Genomic DNA, 18,509 nt, shown 5'->3' with positions numbered 1-18,509 from the left:
ACTCCACCCTCCCACTCCACCCTCCCTCTCCACCCTCCCACTCCACCCTCCCTCTCCACCCTCCCACTCCACCCTCCCTCTCCACCCTCCCACTCCACCCTCCCTCTCCACCCTCCCACTCCACCCTCCCTCTCCACCCTCCCACTCCACCCTCCCTCTCCACCCTCCCACTCCACCCTCCCTCTCCACCCTCCCTCTCCACCCTCCCTCTCCACCCTCCCACTCCACCCTCCCTCTCCACCCTCCCTCTCCACCCTCCCACTCCACCCTCCCACTCCACCCTCCCTCTCCACCCTCCCTCTCCACCCTCCCACTCCACCCTCCCTCTCCACCCTCCCTATCCACCCTCCCACTCCACCCTCCCTCTCCACCCTCCCACTCCACCCTCCCACTCCACCCTCCCTCTCCACCCTCCCACTCCACCCTCCCTCTCCACCCTCCCACTCCACCCTCCCTCTCCACCCTCCCACTCCACCCTCCCTCTCCACCCTCCCACTCCACCCTCCCACTCCACCCTCCCTCTCCACCCTCCCACTCCACCCTCCCTCTCCACCCTCCCACTCCACCCTCCCACTCCACCCTCCCTCTCCACCCTCCCACTCCACCCTCCCTCTCCACCCTCCCACTCCACCCTCCCTCTCCACCCTCCCACTCCACCCTCCCACTCCACCCTCCCTCTCCACCCTCCCACTCCACCCTCCCACTCCACCCTCCCTCTCCACCCTCCCACTCCACCCTCCCTCTCCACCCTCCCACTCCACCCTCCCTCTCCACCCTCCCACTCCACCCTCCCACTCCACCCTCCCTCTCTACCCTCCCTCTCCACCCTCCCACTCCACCCTCCCACTCCACCCTCCCTCTCCACCCTCCCACTCCACCCTCCCTCTCCACCCTCCCACTCCACCCTCCCTCTCCACCCTCCCACTCCACCCTCCCTCTCCACCCTCCCACTCCACCCTCCCACTCCACCCTCCCTCTCCACCCTCCCACTCCACCCTCCCTCTCCACCCTCCCACTCCACCCTCCCTCTCCACCCTCCCACTCCACCCTCCCTCTCCACCCTCCCACTCCACCCTCCCACTCCACCCTCCCTCTCCACCCTCCCACTCCACCCTCCCTCTCCACCCTCCCACTCCACCCTCCCTCTCCACCCTCCCACTCCACCCTCCCTCTCCACCCTCCCACTCCACCCTCCCTCTCCACCCTCCCACTCCACCCTCCCACTCCACCCTCCCACTCCACCCTCCTCACCGCCTCTCTCCTCCCTCCCCCGGTCCCGCACCGCCCCCTAGCGCCTCTCGCCGTCCCCACAGCCCCGCGGCGTCTCTCTGCGCCCCGACTCGGCACGCTCCCTGCCTCCCTGCGCCATGGCGGCCTCCACCCTCAAGGTAAAGCGGCCGACTCCCCACGCCCACCCAGCACTCACGGCGGAGACGACGACGACGATGGTGGTGTTTGGTGGTGGTGTTTGGTGGTGCTCTTTGGTTTTGATGGTGGTTGTGGTGTTTGGCGGTGTTTGGTGATGACCGTTGCGCCGTGTTTTGTGAAGCTGTGGATTTGCTGATGATGACGGTGGTGATGGCTGTGGTTGTTGCAGGTGAATCTGACCGTTCCGTTGTGCGCACGTGTGTGTACGTATGTGTGTGTGTGTGCTCGTGTGTGCACGTGTGTGTACGTGTGTACGTGTGTGCGTGTGCACGTGTGTGTGTGTGTGCACGTGTGTGTGTGTGTGCACGTGTGTGTGTGTGTGTGCACGTGTGTGTGCACACAAGACAAAGGTAGCCGGGCGTGATTGCTGACCCCCCCCTCCCCTCGTGTGCCACAGTGCCGGCCTTCATAGGTGCTGCTCGCTCACAGCACTTGCCCCAACAGTCTGTTCAGGCTGCGCGGGGGTGGGGTCTTTGTGTGTGTGCACGCGTGTACGTGTGAGTGTGGTGATGTGCGTGAGTGTGGTGATGTGAGTGTGGTGATGTGAGTGAGTGAGTGTGGTGATGTGAGTGAGTGTGGTGATGTGAGTGAGTGAGTGTGGTGATGTGAGTGAGTGTGGCGATGTGAGTGAGTGAGTGTGGTGATGTGTGTGAGTGTGGTGATGTGAGTGAGTGAGTGAGTGTGGTGATGTGTGTGAGTGTGGTGATGTGAGTGAGTGTGGTGATGTGAGTGTGGTGATGTGTGTGAGTGTGGTGATGTGAGTGAGTGAGTGTGGTGATGTGTGTGAGTGTGGTGATGTGAGTGAGTGTGGTGATGTGAGTGAGTGTGGTGATGTGAGTGAGTGTGGTGATGTGAGTGAGTGAGTGTGGTGATGTGAGTGAGTGTGGTGATGTGAGTGAGTGTGGTGATGTGAGTGAGTGAGTGTGGTGATGTGAGTGAGTGTGGTGATGTGAGTGAGTGTGGTGATGTGAGTGAGTGTGGTGATGTGAGTGAGTGAGTGTGGTGATGTGAGTGAGTGTGGTGATGTGAGTGAGTGAGTGTGGTGATGTGAGTGAGTGAGTGTGGTGATGTGAGTGAGTGTGGTGATGTGAGTGAGTGTGGTGATGTGAGTGAGTGAGTGTGGTGATGTGTGTGAGTGTGGTGATGTGAGTGAGTGTGGTGATGTGAGTGTGGTGATGTGTGTGAGTGTGGTGATGTGAGTGAGTGAGTGTGGTGATGTGTGTGAGTGTGGTGATGTGAGTGAGTGTGGTGATGTGAGTGAGTGTGGTGATGTGAGTGAGTGTGGTGATGTGAGTGAGTGAGTGTGGTGATGTGAGTGAGTGTGGTGATGTGAGTGAGTGTGGTGATGTGAGTGAGTGAGTGTGGTGATGTGAGTGAGTGTGGTGATGTGAGTGAGTGTGGTGATGTGAGTGAGTGTGGTGATGTGAGTGAGTGAGTGTGGTGATGTGAGTGAGTGTGGTGATGTGAGTGAGTGAGTGTGGTGATGTGAGTGAGTGAGTGTGGTGATGTGAGTGAGTGTGGTGATGTGAGTGAGTGTGGTGATGTGAGTGAGTGAGTGTGGTGATGTGTGTGAGTGTGGTGATGTGAGTGAGTGTGGTGATGTGAGTGTGGTGATGTGTGTGAGTGTGGTGATGTGAGTGAGTGAGTGTGGTGATGTGTGTGAGTGTGGTGATGTGAGTGAGTGTGGTGATGTGAGTGAGTGTGGTGATGTGAGTGAGTGTGGTGATGTGAGTGAGTGAGTGTGGTGATGTGAGTGAGTGTGGTGATGTGAGTGAGTGAGTGTGGTGATGTGAGTGAGTGAGTGTGGTGATGTGAGTGAGTGTGGTGATGTGAGTGAGTGTGGTGATGTGAGTGAGTGAGTGTGGTGATGTGAGTGAGTGTGGTGATGTGAGTGAGTGTGGTGATGTGAGTGAGTGTGGTGATGTGAGTGAGTGAGTGTGGTGATGTGAGTGAGTGAGTGTGGTGATGTGAGTGAGTGTGGTGATGTGAGTGAGTGAGTGAGTGTGGTGATGTGAGTGAGTGAGTGTGGTGATGTGAGTGAGTGTGGTGATGTGAGTGAGTGTGGTGATGTGAGTGAGTGAGTGTGGTGATGTGTGTGAGTGTGGTGATGTGAGTGAGTGTGGTGATGTGAGTGTGGTGATGTGTGTGAGTGTGGTGATGTGAGTGAGTGAGTGTGGTGATGTGTGTGAGTGTGGTGATGTGAGTGAGTGTGGTGATGTGAGTGAGTGTGGTGATGTGAGTGAGTGTGGTGATATGAGTGAGTGAGTGTGGTGATGTGAGTGAGTGTGGTGATGTGAGTGAGTGTGGTGATGTGAGTGAGTGTGGTGATGTGCGTGAGTGAGTGTGGTGATGTGAGTGAGTGAGTGTGGTGATGTGAGTGAGTGTGGTGATGTGTGTGTGTGGTGATGTGTGTGTGTGGTGATGTGCGTGTGAGTGTGGTGATGTGAGTGAGTGTGGTGATGTGAGTGAGTGTGGTGATGTGAGTGAGTGAGTGTGGTGATGTGAGTGAGTGAGTGTGGTGATGTGAGTGAGTGAGTGTGGTGATGTGAGTGAGTGAGTGTGGTGATGTGAGTGAGTGTGGTGATGTGCGTGAGTGTGGTGATGTGAGTGGTTGAGTGTGGTGATGTGAGTGAGTGAGTGTGGTGATGTGAGTGAGTGAGTGTGGTGATGTGAGTGAGTGAGTGTGGTGATGTGAGTGAGTGAGTGTGGTGATGTGAGTGAGTGAGTGTGGTGATGTGAGTGAGTGAGTGTGGTGATGTGAGTGAGTGTGGTGATGTGAGTGAGTGTGGTGATGTGAGTGAGTGTGGTGATGTGAGTGAGTGTGATGATGTGAGTGAGTGTGATGATGTGAGTGAGTGAGTGTGGTGATGTGAGTGAGTGTGGTGATGTGAGTGAGTGTGGTGATGTGAGTGAGTGAGTGTGGTGATGTGAGTGAGTGTGGTGATGTGAGTGAGTGTGGTGGTGTACGTGTGAGTGTGGTGATGTGAGTGAGTGTGGTGATGTGAGTGAGTGAGTGTGATGATGTGAGTGAGTGAGTGTGGTGATGTGATGTGAGTGAGTGTGGTGATGTGATGTGAGTGTGGTGATGTGAGTGTGGTGATGTGAGTGTGGTGATGTGAGTGTGGTGATGTGAGTGTGGTGATGTTCATGAGTTTGCGATCCGTGCCTGCAGCCCGTGCTCTACTCCTACTTCAGGAGTTCGTGCGCTTGGCGCGTCCGGATTGGTGAGTTCACGGGGGGCGGTGACCCGTCAACAACAACAACAGCAGCAGCATCAGCAGCAGCACGCGTGCCAAGGCACACACGCACACCACACGTGTGTTACACACCACACGTGTGTGCCACAAGTGCTACACACGTGTGGGAGTGGGGAGCGGTGGCGCAGTGGTTAGCGCGGCGAGCAGTGTTCGATTGTACGTGTGTATATTGAACTTCATTCGCGCCGTACGTAGCCAACCGTGCTAACCGCACGTGGGCTGGCGTGCACGTGGGCTAAACGTCTACACGCCCCCCCTCCCCCTATGTGAACGTGATAGGGCGCACGTGCGCGCGATTAAATCACGTGTGTGTACACCACCATTGTGTACAACACGTGTGTGTGTGTGAACATACACCCAAGCATGTGTACACGTGAGCCCGCGAGCTCACGCACCTGTACAAGCGCTAACGTGTGCAAGTTAACATGCACCTACGTGCACACTCGGTCACGTGCACACTTACCCACGTGCACACTTACCCAGTGCACACTTACCCACGTGCACACTTACCCAGTCCACACACACATGCACACTCGGCCACGTGCACACTTACCCAGTGCACACGTGCACACTTATCCACGTGCACGCCAACGTGTACACTCCACACAATTCAGTGCAAAACAGAGGTACATTTTGTGTATCAGTCAATTTAGCTCCCACGTATTTTCAACAGCATTCTACTGCACTGAACCGCGAACACGTGTCGGGTGTGTTCCACATGGGTATACAGGACACGTGTGTCTCCTGAGCCATGTGTTGACGACCATGGTGTGTATACGTACACACAACATATGTCGAATGTTGACCGTGCGTAAGAGAAGAGTAATTGGCTACAGTACCAGTAGAAACCACGCGGACACGTGCATTTCGAGAGCGCCTATTCCGGGCAGCGTGACACACGATACGGTGTGCCAACTGTGAACGCTGATCAATTCCATGCCACCATTATTTTATCATTGTCGAGAATGTTACCAATTACGGAGTCCTAAGCGCCCTTTGTTTAGATTGGCAAACGCGAATGCTGCCGTCGGCGGAGTGGTCGGTACACTGGACTTATAACCCCGAGGTCGCCGGTTAGACTACACATGGCAGCACGGCAATTAAAAAAAAATAAAAAACCACAACGCTGCAAGATTTCTCAACTGGAAGCTTTGTTTGCTGGGGTAAAAAGTGTGGGTACTTGCCACCTTATCCGTGTCTCTGTCCAGCGTGAACGAGTAGGCTAAAATGCCCTCCAGAGAGGCCCTCAAAGAACTCCCTCCGAGCAAGTGACGGCAGGTCTCGCGCCACTTTAAACTTTACATTTTTTTTATTTCTAAATTTGAACGAATGTGTTGGAAAGGCCACGGGGATTGGAGGTTTGGAAGGCCTGCCCCTAACCCGAGTAACGTTCCACATTCCTCAAAACTGGTTTTTCACCAAACCAAAACGTCTTCACATGCTGGATTAATGTTCGGGATTTACACCTACATTGTGATTGTGTTCAGACCTGCTGCTGCTGCTGTTGTTGATTGAATTTTCATTATTAACTTCCCTCTTAGTTAAAATATGATAATAATGCAGTTTATTGTATCCGGGAATTCCTCGCTTGGTCTCAAGACTCTTTTTCAAGGTGGTCCTGTTTCGTGTGAAAAGTTAGACGATCCCATTATTGAGAGTTTTAATTCGTGTGGGAGATAACTGGAACACTTTTTATTTTATTTTAAAAAACCCATTGCACATACTAGGAGGCAGCACTCCATGCTCCACTGGATTAGAACCCTGGATGTCGATACCGGGTGCCATGGGGGTAACAACACTCAACACTGCCCACCGCATTCGAACCGAGGATCTCTCTGGTGTCAAGTACCAGGGGATAACACTCCAAGTTCTTGAAGTTCCACACGCAGGATTTGGACCGCAGATTTCAGTTGTATTGGATCCCTAAGCCACCCAGCCACCTCGTGTTTACAGTATTTGTTTGTAATGTGTGTTGCAGCCCTGGCGTACAAAGGCATCGAGTATGACCAGATTCCTGTCAACCTTCTCAAGGGCGAGCAGGTGAGCGATGGCAGGTGTAGAGGTTACACCCCGTTCGGCTCAACCCATCATCCTTCTGAGGACGTCAAACTCGGTACCACTTTGTGAGAAGTCAAGAGTGTAGGAACGAGGAATTTCGACCACTGGCTTATGGCTGCATTGGGAGGTGCCTTAGCCATAAATGAGTAGCTGGTTCGGCATGTAAAACATCAGCACTGGGGAGACAAATGGGACCAGGCGCTGTCCTGGCCACATCACATCCTCTCGTGCCGTTCCGGTATTAATGGGCGCTCGCTAACAGCCCTTGCCCCGGCGGTCTTGTAATTGCTAAATGTGTTAATTAATCTATATATGTGTGTGTGTGTGAGAATGCAGCTGACAGATGATTTCCGTAAAAAGAACCCGATGGGACAGATTCCGGCGCTCGACATCGATGGAATAATTCTCTCGCAGTCGGTACTGGCACGCATGCTAAAGCACATGCACACAGATACAGCAACAGCTGCCCCGCTCGTTGTGAGTGTCGCTCATCTGCCCACCGTTGCTGTTGGAGGGCGACTGCCTCCAACTGCCCAGTGGCATCCTTAAAGAACCTCCTCCGCAGAGGCCGATCTTGACACGGCTGGTACGGGTCATCGGCAAGTTCAATCAGCTCCACATCCTTCTGTAATGTATCAGTCTATCTCCTCTCTAGCCCATGCCGCGCCCTTTTATCCCCCTCTATTCGGCCAAAGAGAAGCCGCTATCCACACACACGTGCACACACAAATTAACGTGCACATGTACGCACGTACACGCAAACATGTACGCATGCACACACGCACGCACACACGCAATGACACATGAACACAATAATATACATATGCACTAAAAGACAAAGATTTTCCAAAATATTATTTTAAACAGACTGTTGGGGGAAGTGCTGTCAGAACACAAGCACACGGCGGTCCCGATAGAGGCGCGCTTTGTCGTTCGTGTCTCGTTCAAAGTTTTGTCGCCACCGTCATTGTCGTGACCCAACCTTTGTCTCCTTCCGTCCCCCGCTAGCTGGCGATAATCGAGTACCTGGAGGAGACGCGGGAAGGCCCTGCCCTCCTACCCAAGGAGCCAGGGAAGCGAGCCCTCGTCCGCATGATCTCGGAAACCATTGTCACCGGCATCCAGCCGCTACAGGTGACGCTCCCCCCGTCACGTGTGGTTAGAGACAGGATGGGCGGTCGATGCAATGGATTAAGCAACAGAAAATGGTAAACCGACAGTTTTTTTTGTGGTCCGTTACTCGAGTCTTTTCAAAATAAGCAGCCGTCCCCACACCTCCACCTTTCGAAGGTGGGAAACCCACTGCAAGCCACACCCAACGCTGCCGATGACATCGCTAAACCCAAACCATTGCTCACCATTTCCACTTGTTCATTATAGTTGGTGAGACGTACAAAATATTGTTTTTGTTTGCCGCTCCTGAGACCTGTTGCAGACTTCAGAGGAATTCATAACGAAAATTGAGGACGATAGAGATGACGCTGATCTTGACTCCAGCGTACCTATGTCCTTGCATCCTCTCCCCACTCCCATCACAGAACCTGACCGTGCTGAAGTACTTGGGGGAGGCGAGGAAGGAGGAGTGGGCCCAGAACTTCATCACCAAGGGTTTCCAGGGTATCATATATATATTTTTTATCGATAATCTATAACCCTTTGTCAATCCACTGCTGGTTGACGGCCTCCCCATGTCGTGCGGGTCATGGGAATTACTTGACCGCCGTGTATCACCACCACACTGGTCAGTGCAAGTTGGTGAAGTGATTGGGGGGGGGCAGTGCAGGTTCAGATATCGCTTGCCAATGGCAGTAGCCGTGGCCCGGAATCAAAAGCAGGTTGCCTGGTCTACAAATCCCTTCGTGGTCTTGCCCCACCATATCTTGCCACGCTAATATCCTTCGACGTGCCTTCTCGCCCTGTACGTTCACAATCTTTGCCGTCTCTCTCTGTTCCTCTTCCGCCTTGCACTCAATCCGCACTTTCGCTCTTTTGCTCTTCTCGCTCCCATTCACTGGAACAAACTTCCCCTCCACATTAAACAGTCAGCTTCGCTCACGAGTTTCTGCTTTATTTTCCCTAGCTCGCACCACGACCCCTTAGTCTCCACCTCATATTTGCCACCGTTACTTTTCCCTCTTCATATTCTCATGTGACTTTCACTCATACCCCATTCATTCAATCCATTCATCATCACTTACGGTCACCAATTTCGCTTTCACCGATTTCACGCATCACAGATTTTCACATTACTTCCTCTCATCTATTTCATTCACCTCATCTCCACCATTCCATTCATATGTACTATTGTTAATTCTGTGTAAAGCGCCTTGTATAAGGGACTATATAAATGATTTTAAGCTAAGATGAGGTTCATAGCACAGGGCACGAAACCACCACGCCGCCCCTTGGTAGCAGAACAATTTAGAAAGCAATCTCGAAATAAGCTCATCTCAAGATACCGTACAGTGGAGTCGCATTGGCTAGCCGTCGAACAAAGACGGTTACCGCATCGTGCGCTTTCAGATGCCCTTCTGTGGCCATCTGGAACGCTCTTCCAATATTAGATAGCCACTGGGAGCTATGCATCTTAGATCTAGATTGAAAAACTATTATCTTTAGAACTGCTTTTTGTGTTTAGTTTGCTGTCCTTCCGTACCTCCGATTAGGAAGGTTGGCTACGTATGGTGCGAAATAAGTTCAACATCTTCTTGGTTCTTTCGGTAAAGTCACGTAGAAGGGAAGTAATAAAATAATAGAAATAAAACATAATAAAATAATTCTCACGACGTTTCGGCCACAACGCAAGCAGCCGTCCTCATTCTTCACCTGAGGACGGCTGCTTATTTTTATTATTTTATTACTTCCCTTCTACGTGACTTTACCGAAAGAACCAAGAAGATGAATCCCTGCAGTCACGAAAGCTTTAAATCGAAATTTATGTTCAACATACGTACGTAAACTGCACAAACAAAACAAACATTCAAACAGTCGTTACAAAATGGAAACGATGAAAGCGAAACGAAAACGGGAAATGCGCGTTGGGCAAATGGAGCGTTTGTTCGCGACGCTGCGAGCCGTGTGGCATGTGCCTGCGCGATGCGGACCGATGGTGCGCGGACGCTAACGCGGTAACGCGCACACGCGTGCCGTCCGTGCCCTCTGTGCCGCTGTCCTGCTCTTCCTGCGAGTGCAGCCGTGGAGCAGATGTTGCAGAAGACGGCCGGCAAGTACTGCGTCGGAGACGAGGTGAGGGCCCCAGTAAACGTGGAACGTTGGCCCAACGGTGGGTCAACGTTGGTTCGGCGGTTTCAACCACGTGCCAACGTTCGCTCAACATTGGCACGTGGTTGAGCATGTTTGTTTGCAAGTTTTGCCACAAATACGTGTGGTTAATGCAGACTTAATGCCTTGCAAAAGGTATCTATTTGGTGTTTGAACATCTTAACACCAGTTTTTTTTTCCAGAAACGATAAAACCTATTCTTATTTTTCGTGTTGGTTCAGCGTTTCCACGTTTACTGGGAGTCAGCGGTGGTCATTTTGCGGCCATGTGACGTGCGCGCCACGTTTAGAGTTTGGCAAGTGTAAGTTTCAAGGTTATTTTGTTGGCTTCCCCGGAAGCGTTCGGGTGGGTCATTGGGGGGGGGGGGGGGTGCTCATAATGGCCGTGTCACAGCATCGCAGCCGACGCCACGTGTCCGCGCCTGTTTTTCAGGTGACCATGGCTGACCTGTGCCTCGTGCCACAGGTGTACAACGCCACCAGGTAAGAGGTCGCGCTCTCGCGCTCTCACACCGGAAAACAATTTTGCTCGACTCGAAATGTAGCAAACGTGCCTTGCACTGGTCATCTTATCAATTCTTTATCTGCAAGGAAAGCGTTACTTAGTATTTTTTTTTAAGAAGCTTTTTAAGGAGGGTACTCCATTGGGTTATGTAGACAATTCCTTTTTAATGAGTATTTGGGCTGCGACAAGAAACCAGAGTACTCGGGCAGGTGATGAAATAACAGTCGCCATACAGAAATGTTCCTGAACCCACTTGCTCGACTGTCATCGCCTGGCCCCCTCGCAGCCCCCAGTGGGTTTTAGAGTTTTACAGATCTCTGCATAGTCCACCAACCCCCTTAACTGTGGTTGCCCAAGCATTCCCCTTGCACGTAAGGTAATCAATACATTGAAATCAGCTCAAGCCTCCCGTAAATAACGCGACGCTTGTGGGGCCCACCCCACTCTGAATGCCCCTCCCCTCTCCCCCGCCCCCTGTGACAACACGCCGCTCTGTGCAGCTCACTTCTACTCGCTCCTTCCTTCAATCTCCCTCCCTCTCTGCCCTCCCTTCTCACCATCACCATCTCACCATCATCCTCTCGTCATCACCCTCTCACCATCTTATCATCACCCCCTCATCCTCCCCTTCCTGCTCGGCGGTCCTCCTTTCTTCCTGCTGGTCATCTCTGTCTCTTTTGGGGGCTTCCATTCCAGCATGCCGTCAATTTACCCGTTTAGGTTTTTTCCATACATTATATTTTTTACTTCCCCCTCTCGTGGTGTCCCAGGGGTGAAATTCATTTGCTCGCTACCAGTGTCAATGTCGTCAGCATTTAAACATTTAGTCAGTCTAGTCGACGACAACCTGCGGAATTTTAGTCACGTCTTAGCCTGTGAATTTGATCTAGTTGTTCTCTTAGGCTTTGTCGACTAACGCAGTGAAACATTTTGTTCACCCTCCGTTTTTAAATGTTGGTGTGAAGGGCGTGCAATTCCCCTCCCGTCCCCACCTCCGAATATTATCAGGTTAGCCAATCGGTGAACTCTGGAAATCTTTTTTATACATATGCAGCCAATTATCGTTTTCGGTCTTAGTCTTCCTCATCGCAGCCGGTTGCGCCTTGGGTGGGCAGTCATCACCGTTGTCATCATCATCGCTCTTGACGATGATCTCCATCCGATCATAGTCATCATCGACGACTGGAATCCAAAAAAACTTTTGACGATCGCATTCATCACAAATTTTGTGGACAAAACGAACTTTGGAGCACGTACGGCCGTGTGGTTCAATAACGGAACGTTTATTTATAGGTGATCTAGTACCATATCCCGGAAGGTTTGCGGTAAAACGGCGCCATGCAGCGCTGCAACTGAGGTTAAGTAGGGTTAAGATTTTACGGAACGGCAAATCCCATATTAACAAGGCCACACAATCTTTTGTCGGAGACAGACTTTTTTTTTTTTAATGACGACCACTTGTTATTTTAATTAAAAGCAGACACAGGCTGGACCTCCTGAGATCTCGGGACCCCCTGGGAAGTTTTCCCCTAGGCCTTAGCATCCTGGTGTTGGGGGGTGGGGGGGCCGCCCTCTTATATACACACAGATGGAGAGAAACTTTTCTCTCTGAGCAGGTTCATAGCTATCTGTGATCAAGAGTCTCTGCTGTTTCAAGGGTCAAACTACACGCACAATACCAACACAAAATGTAAACACATCTAGACTCCCAAGCGCAGACAGAAACACATCTTTGAGACCTGGCCAACGACAAAGGTGACCCACAATGGCGAGCTTTGCGCGAACCGTGACATCCACTGTCCGTTTAAAGACCGCATTCTCCGGGCGGCAGTAAAAACAAAAAATGTAGCCACACCGTCGAGCCAATTGTCGGGTTTGTGCTCGTTAAACTTGCGGGGGACGATCGAAGCGACTCGGAGAACTGGCGGCGAGGGTGGCAGCGGTGGTGGTAGCGGTGGTGGCAGCAGTGGTGGTGGCAGCGGTGGTGGCAGCGGTGGTGGCGGCAGTGGTGGTGATAGCGGTGGTGGCAACAGTGGTGGTGATAGCGGCGGTGGCGGCAGTGGTGGTGGTAGCGGCGGTTGCGGCAGTGGTGGTGGTAGCAGTGGTGGCAGCAGTGGTGGTGGCAGCGGCAGTGGCGACAGTGGTGGTGGTAGCGGTGGTGGCAGCAGTGGTGGTGGTAGCAGCAGTGCAACCAACATGCCTGTAGCATGCGTGACCTTGCTTCAGGGGTTCTGGGGGCGTGCAAGAAATGAGGTGGGGTGCAAAACGGTGAATAATAAGCACACTTCGAATGTCTAGATTTGAAGCTTTCGTGACTGCAAGGATTCATATTCTTAGGTTTTTTCGGTAAAGTCACGTAGGTAAAAAATTTAAATTAATAAAAGTAAAATGGAAATAAATAAATAAAAATCACGACGTTTCGGAGGCATTTTACTTTTATTAATTTAAATTTTTTACCTACGTGACTTTACCGAAAAAACCTAAGAATACACTTCGAATGGTTGTTGAATTTGTCAACAGAATGAGTAACTATGTCGTCTGTTGCATCAAACATTTGGTTTTAGAATCGGAGTCAGACTATTTATACTGGACGAATCCGATGAGCTGTCGAACTCTTTTTCACAGAAGTCCAGTTTTTGAAATCACAGTGTATATATATATCTGTTTTTAGCTCTCAACCCCTATGTATATCAAGAAAGGCTCTCCCCTTTTTTGACTTGAGTGTAAGATTTAGAATGGGCTCTTGAGCTTTCAGCAGGGTAGGGTGTTCAGCCTCCCCCCTTCCCCCCTCCCCCCCTCCCCCCCTCCCACTAAAGTCATTGGGTCGTGGTGGTGATGGTGGTGGTGTAGAAATTGGAGGCTCTTTCACACCGCCGTCGCTAAGCTCTCTAAATAAGCGTCGCCTCGGCGGGTGGTGGTGGGTGCGGTCGATGGTGGCGGCTCGTGTATTGGAAGTGTTTGTGCAGCCCTTGTCTGCGTCCAGCTGACAAGTAGCTGCAATACACACGCACACACGCGCACGCACACGCACGCACGCGCGCGGCTAAACACGCGCACACACTTACATGTGACGGTACGTGCACACGACTGCACGCACAGCAATACACACGGACACATGCAGTGATACATACACACATGCAGCGATATAAACACACACATTACCAATACACACACACACATTATTTGGTTCTTTCGGTAAAGTCACGTAGATAGAATACACAAAGTGAATACAAATAGTAATAATACTGTAGCCTGGTTCTTAATCGGAGTGAGTGTACTGGTAAGTCTATAATGTAGACTGTAGCCTGGTTCTTAAGCTGGGTGAGTGTACTGGCAGTCTAGAATGTAGACTGTAGCCTGGTTATTAAGCTGGGGGAGTGTACTGGCAGTCTATAATGTAGACTGTAGCCTGGTTATTAAACTGGGTGAGTGTACTGGCAGTCTAGAATGTAGACTGTAGCAATGGTTATTAAGCTGGGTGAGTGTACTGGCAGTCTATAATGTAGACTGTAGCCTGAAAAACAAAAAGAAAAAAAAGAAAAAGCCACGACGTTTCGATCGCAACACAAGCATGGGTGCAGGAATACACAAGCATGGGGTGGGGTGGGGGATCCTGTTCTCCTGCAGGGCCAACACACGCTTACACACGCGCGCGTTCCATTACGCTCTTGTGCACTACTAGCCCCAAGAGGAAATCTGGGCTCGTTGTGCCTCTGACCAACTCTCCGTTATTCAATGGACTTCTTTTGTTTATAACCTGGTGGGAGCCAATTGAGACTTCTGGTCCCTTGGTGGTTTTTGTTTGCTTTTGCAGGGGATACCTTCTGCGTAAATGTAAGCATATGAAATGTAACAATACCTTATTAAATCAGTGCAGACCAAAACCAACTGGAAATTAAGATAACAAAATAAATAGCCGATGTTCAACATGTATAGTAAAAATGTAAACTATCCTGGATGGAATTTTCCAAGACAAAACAATATTATTACGACTATAATATTAAACCGTTTGCTACATTCAGTGATAATGTTTCCACCGCAGGGATTGATCGCTTTAATTCCTGCATAATCTTTAATTGTTACGAGTAACTGGGATCTCTGATTTCTATCAACTTTAGCATCAAAACTCCATGGAAGGCAAGTTTCCTTGGTTTGCACTGACGACGAGTGTCGTATACGTTGAGGCGTTTAGCACGTGACTTAAAGAACTCACGGCTGACCTTTGCCCTATGAATGAGTGAAATTAATAAACAACTTGGGGCTGTACTAATAGGGGTTTTCCCCTTTTTTCTGGCAACAAAACTGACACCTTTTTGCAAGGAATCATGCTTACATTAACCACAATACTTGCAGTCAAATGCAAACAAAAAACAATACTCTGATAATTTATGCATTGTCCTTGGAACTGATTGGTCCACACCAGAGACAGCTTTCTTTAGAGCCTAGTCTCATATGGTGTTCGACCAAATGATAAAGAAAGCTGTCTCTGATGTGGACCAATCAGTTTCAAGGACAATGCATAAATTATCAGAGTATTGTTATCTATTTGCATTTGACTGCAAGTATTGTGGTTAATGTAAGCATGATTCCTTGCAAAAAGGTGTCAGTTTTGTTGCCAGAAAAAAGGGGAAAAACCCTATTAGTATATTTTGGTACTGGCAAAGGAGGTCCCATGATGCAACTTGGGGCTGTATTATTTCAGGGCCCCACATTCAAATATGTTGCACCCTTTTACTCCTCTCTTACAACATCTCTAGAATTGACTCGAGTCTCTTATTCACGAGTCACCCAATCGCGGTCGTCTGTGTATTCGGTGTCCAATTCACAACGCAGGTCTCAATTGACAACTTCCAGAAGCAAGCAGGTCTGTATATTCGTAGGCACGTGATTACAAGATTAAAAATCATTGAATACAATAAATCCCCCCTCCCCCTTCAAAATACTGTGAGACTAGTTACCACCCAAAAGAGTGTAAAAGTAAAATATAAATGCACGTCAAAGTAAAATTCACTTAGGCCCATAATAACTTGTTAGATTTGAGACTGATTAATAATTAGTGCTGTGGAGGTTTTCACAAATATTCTGCTGTGAGATGGACACTAAAGACTCTCAAATCCAACTCTTGAGATTAAAAAATTTGGTTTGATTGACTTACGACAAACTCACTTGCCCCTGGTGTGGATGAAGACAATTCTACAAGTGAATTTCTAAATATGTGTGACGTAATCTCCTGGAACCAAGTACTGAATCTGATTAAAATAAAATATTAGTCTCACTTCCAATGGTTTGAGCGTTTTTCTAGAGCAGGGTGTGTGGGAGCGTGCAGCGTCCTTGGTGTTTAGATAAAAAGCCGCAGGAAGACATCACAGACATAGTTTAATCAGCGTTTTTCCACCACGGTGTGACGAGGGCTCCGAATTGACACTTGGCCTCGCGACGTTCCCACCTCGCGACTTTTAACGCTCGTGGCGCGCGATCTGAATTAAATTTGGCTGAAAAGCCCCCCAAAAAAAAATCTGAAAGGTGTTTTCCCGCTCAAACAAGTCACCCGCAAGCAGCACTTATCTCCAAGCCTTTGCTGGAAACTCCACATTCCTATAACAGCTGGTGTGTGTGTGTGTGCGCGCGCGCGCGTGTCACGACCGCCGCCGGTGCAGGTTCAAGGTGGACCTGGCGGCGTTCCCCACGTTGCGGAGAGTGCACGGAGCGCTGGAACAGCTGGAGGCCTTCCGCGTCGCCCACGCCGCCCGCCAGCCCGACACTCCCCCCGAGCTGCGCCAGCCGTGAAACCGGCGACACCGGGAGATTCCACCGGCGATGAGATGGACACCGCCGTAGCGTTCGCCAGCGACGAGAATGACCCCATAGTGATATTCACAAGCCCCAAGACCAATAGCCACCGAGTAAACACTCATTAATTGGCTGACGAAAACAATCTTAATATGTAGAGGACCACAGAACTTTGGCAATCGTTGGCACCAGCTCACCCGCACAGCTGCCTCTCCTGGCTTGTCCGTGGTTGCTCGCGTCTCCGAGTCGTTCTCTCTTTGAGAGTGACGACTGCGGCGCATTACAAGTTGAAATATATTTTATGAGTTTCACCAGATAGGAAATGGGCCAAAAGAAGTCAAGGTTTTGGTTGGGACGTACGGGCCACTGGTATGTTCACGTGCGTGAGTAATATGCATGTGTAGCTGTGTATAGGGAGCAGTGGTTAGTGCATTTCTGGCCACGGGTAATGTCAGTGGAGATTGATATAAGAAACGGTCCTGCGCCTCACCTAGGTCGACTCGGCGTTAAATTAGTACCTTGTGTGTGCAAACATCAGCATTCGGGAAACAAAGGCGGCCGAATATGCGTCTCGCCACACCACCCCTTCATGCGCCGTACCAGTCTTAATAGATGTTCCAAAACAGCACTTGGTTCAGTGCCCTGTGTAGGCGCTAGGGGATCTCTGTCATTTGTCGATGTGCATTTTGTGGTATTTTTTGTAAATTAGATTCACGGTGGAGGGGTCACCACCCACCGTGCATCTGGACCACCAGGGCCCTCGTTTTCCGCCGTGGTGAATGCGAGCACTCCACTGGGGGCGTAATCTGCTGACCAACGTCAGACTTTCCCTCAATGATCCATTGCCCACACCGCGCCACAGTAACCCAGAACATCTGGGGTTCGTTCTGTGGCCTTGCCAGGCGAGCCTTCGACGCTTTATTGCCAAGCCTCAAAAGTGCTGGCGCAAGAGCCTCCCCGGGTGATGTCACCGCCACCTGGGTGGCGAACGGCGGCCGTTTCGTGCGCGCGTCTGTGCGGTTCCACCATCCACGGAGCCGCGACGCACAACCGCTGTGTGGTGTGAGCCACACTCAGTTCAAGCGATGAGGAACAAAATAAAGATGCAGGCATTACACCTCCTCCTATCCGCCCCTCCACGTAGAAAACTTCTACACATTCCATCAGTGGCGTATCAGTCTGGCTGTGTATAATTTCAACCGCATTGGTTCAACACAAACTGGATTAGTTTTGATGTTCAGTGTTTCATGGGCGGGTCGGTCTTGCTTCAACCGATGCTGGTGAACTGTGAGATGTCTATAGGGGACCCTCCCTGTTCGATATGGGTCCGTGTTTAACGCAAAACTATAAAATAGTTAAGACAATGATTAGCATTGCTGTGGAAAACACTATTACAAAGTAGCCTTAGCTGAACCAGCAATGGTGATGTCTGTTACCTGTGCCATAGCTGCCAAGGAACCTAATCTCTAGAAATCCGTGAGCTCACAACCAATCGAGTGCATTGATTTAATAGCAATCGGCAAATGAGCCATCCATCTATTAGTGGGCTAATCCCTTTCGTTGTCAATAACGCTGCCTTAGAAAGAAACGTATATCCATAACGGGTGACATTTATGGAAGTGGCCGTTGTGCATAACGCATAGGCCAGAGAGCTAGAGTCAATAAGTGATGTTGCGACATCCATAAATACCACTGAGCTAGCCAGCCAGTAAGCAACGCGTATTCAGTCGACCCTTATCAAGACGGATGGCAGCTAACTTGATCGTCACTTATTGTTTTGGAGACTTTGGTAATGGTGGAGGTAGCACGGTTGGTGACTTATAGGGGACGATTTCGACTAATAGCTTAACGGGTAGAAAAGGAAGCTTTCGCTACCATACTAATCGAACCTTTCATTGTCTTTATCGTAAACCCTTTAAAGTGACCTTCGCATGTGAAACTGTGGACTTTTTGTTTGTATTTTCGTGCATAAATCGAGCGAGCGGCATTGATTAAGTGACATCGTGATGTGTGCCTGATTTCCTGCGTCATAAAAAGCCCCCACCAATCGAGATGGAGTGCATCTTCTTCTAAGCTACGACTCCTTGATGACACTTCCCTGTGACTCGAGGCCTGGTAAGACGTCCCCCCCCCCCCCTGGCCAATTTTGACCTCGTCACAATGACCCAAAGCAGCGTCACCAAATAATTA

At 50.4% G+C, this 18,509-nt stretch overlaps 1 protein-coding gene across 1 annotated transcript; it reads left to right on the top strand.

Moving 5' to 3' along the window:
* Positions 1–1,281: 1,281 nt before the first annotated feature.
* On the top strand, positions 1,282–18,318 carry GSTZ1 (glutathione S-transferase zeta 1). The gene is made up of 9 exons (XM_078610069.1): positions 1,282–1,388; positions 4,601–4,652; positions 6,664–6,725; positions 7,080–7,160; positions 7,752–7,877; positions 8,282–8,360; positions 9,937–9,989; positions 10,458–10,507; positions 16,187–18,318. Exons 1-9 carry the CDS (start codon positions 1,368–1,370, stop codon positions 16,314–16,316), a joined length of 654 nt encoding a protein of 217 aa, XP_078466195.1. The 5' UTR covers positions 1,282–1,367; the 3' UTR covers positions 16,317–18,318.
* Positions 18,319–18,509: the final 191 nt, after the last annotated feature.

Source organism: Lampetra planeri, chromosome 33 (genome assembly GCF_965212315.1).
Source record: "Lampetra planeri chromosome 33, kcLamPlan1.2.h2, whole genome shotgun sequence".
Lineage (NCBI taxonomy): Eukaryota > Metazoa > Chordata > Hyperoartia > Petromyzontiformes > Petromyzontidae > Lampetra > Lampetra planeri.
This window is presented reverse-complemented; position numbering and strand designations above follow the sequence as displayed.

What these genes read in the sequence shown, in the direction of transcription:
- GSTZ1 (XM_078610069.1), top strand. Translation starts at nt 1,368, where the DNA reads ATGGCGGCCTCCACCCTCAAG. An exon ending in ACCTTCTCAAGGGCGAGCAG is followed by an intron (nt 6,726 to 7,079) that starts GTGAGCGATGGC and finishes GTGAGAATGCAG; the next exon opens with CTGACAGATGATTTCCGTAA. An exon ending in CAGGTGTACAACGCCACCAG is followed by an intron (nt 10,508 to 16,186) that starts GTAAGAGGTCGC and finishes CCGCCGGTGCAG; the next exon opens with GTTCAAGGTGGACCTGGCGG.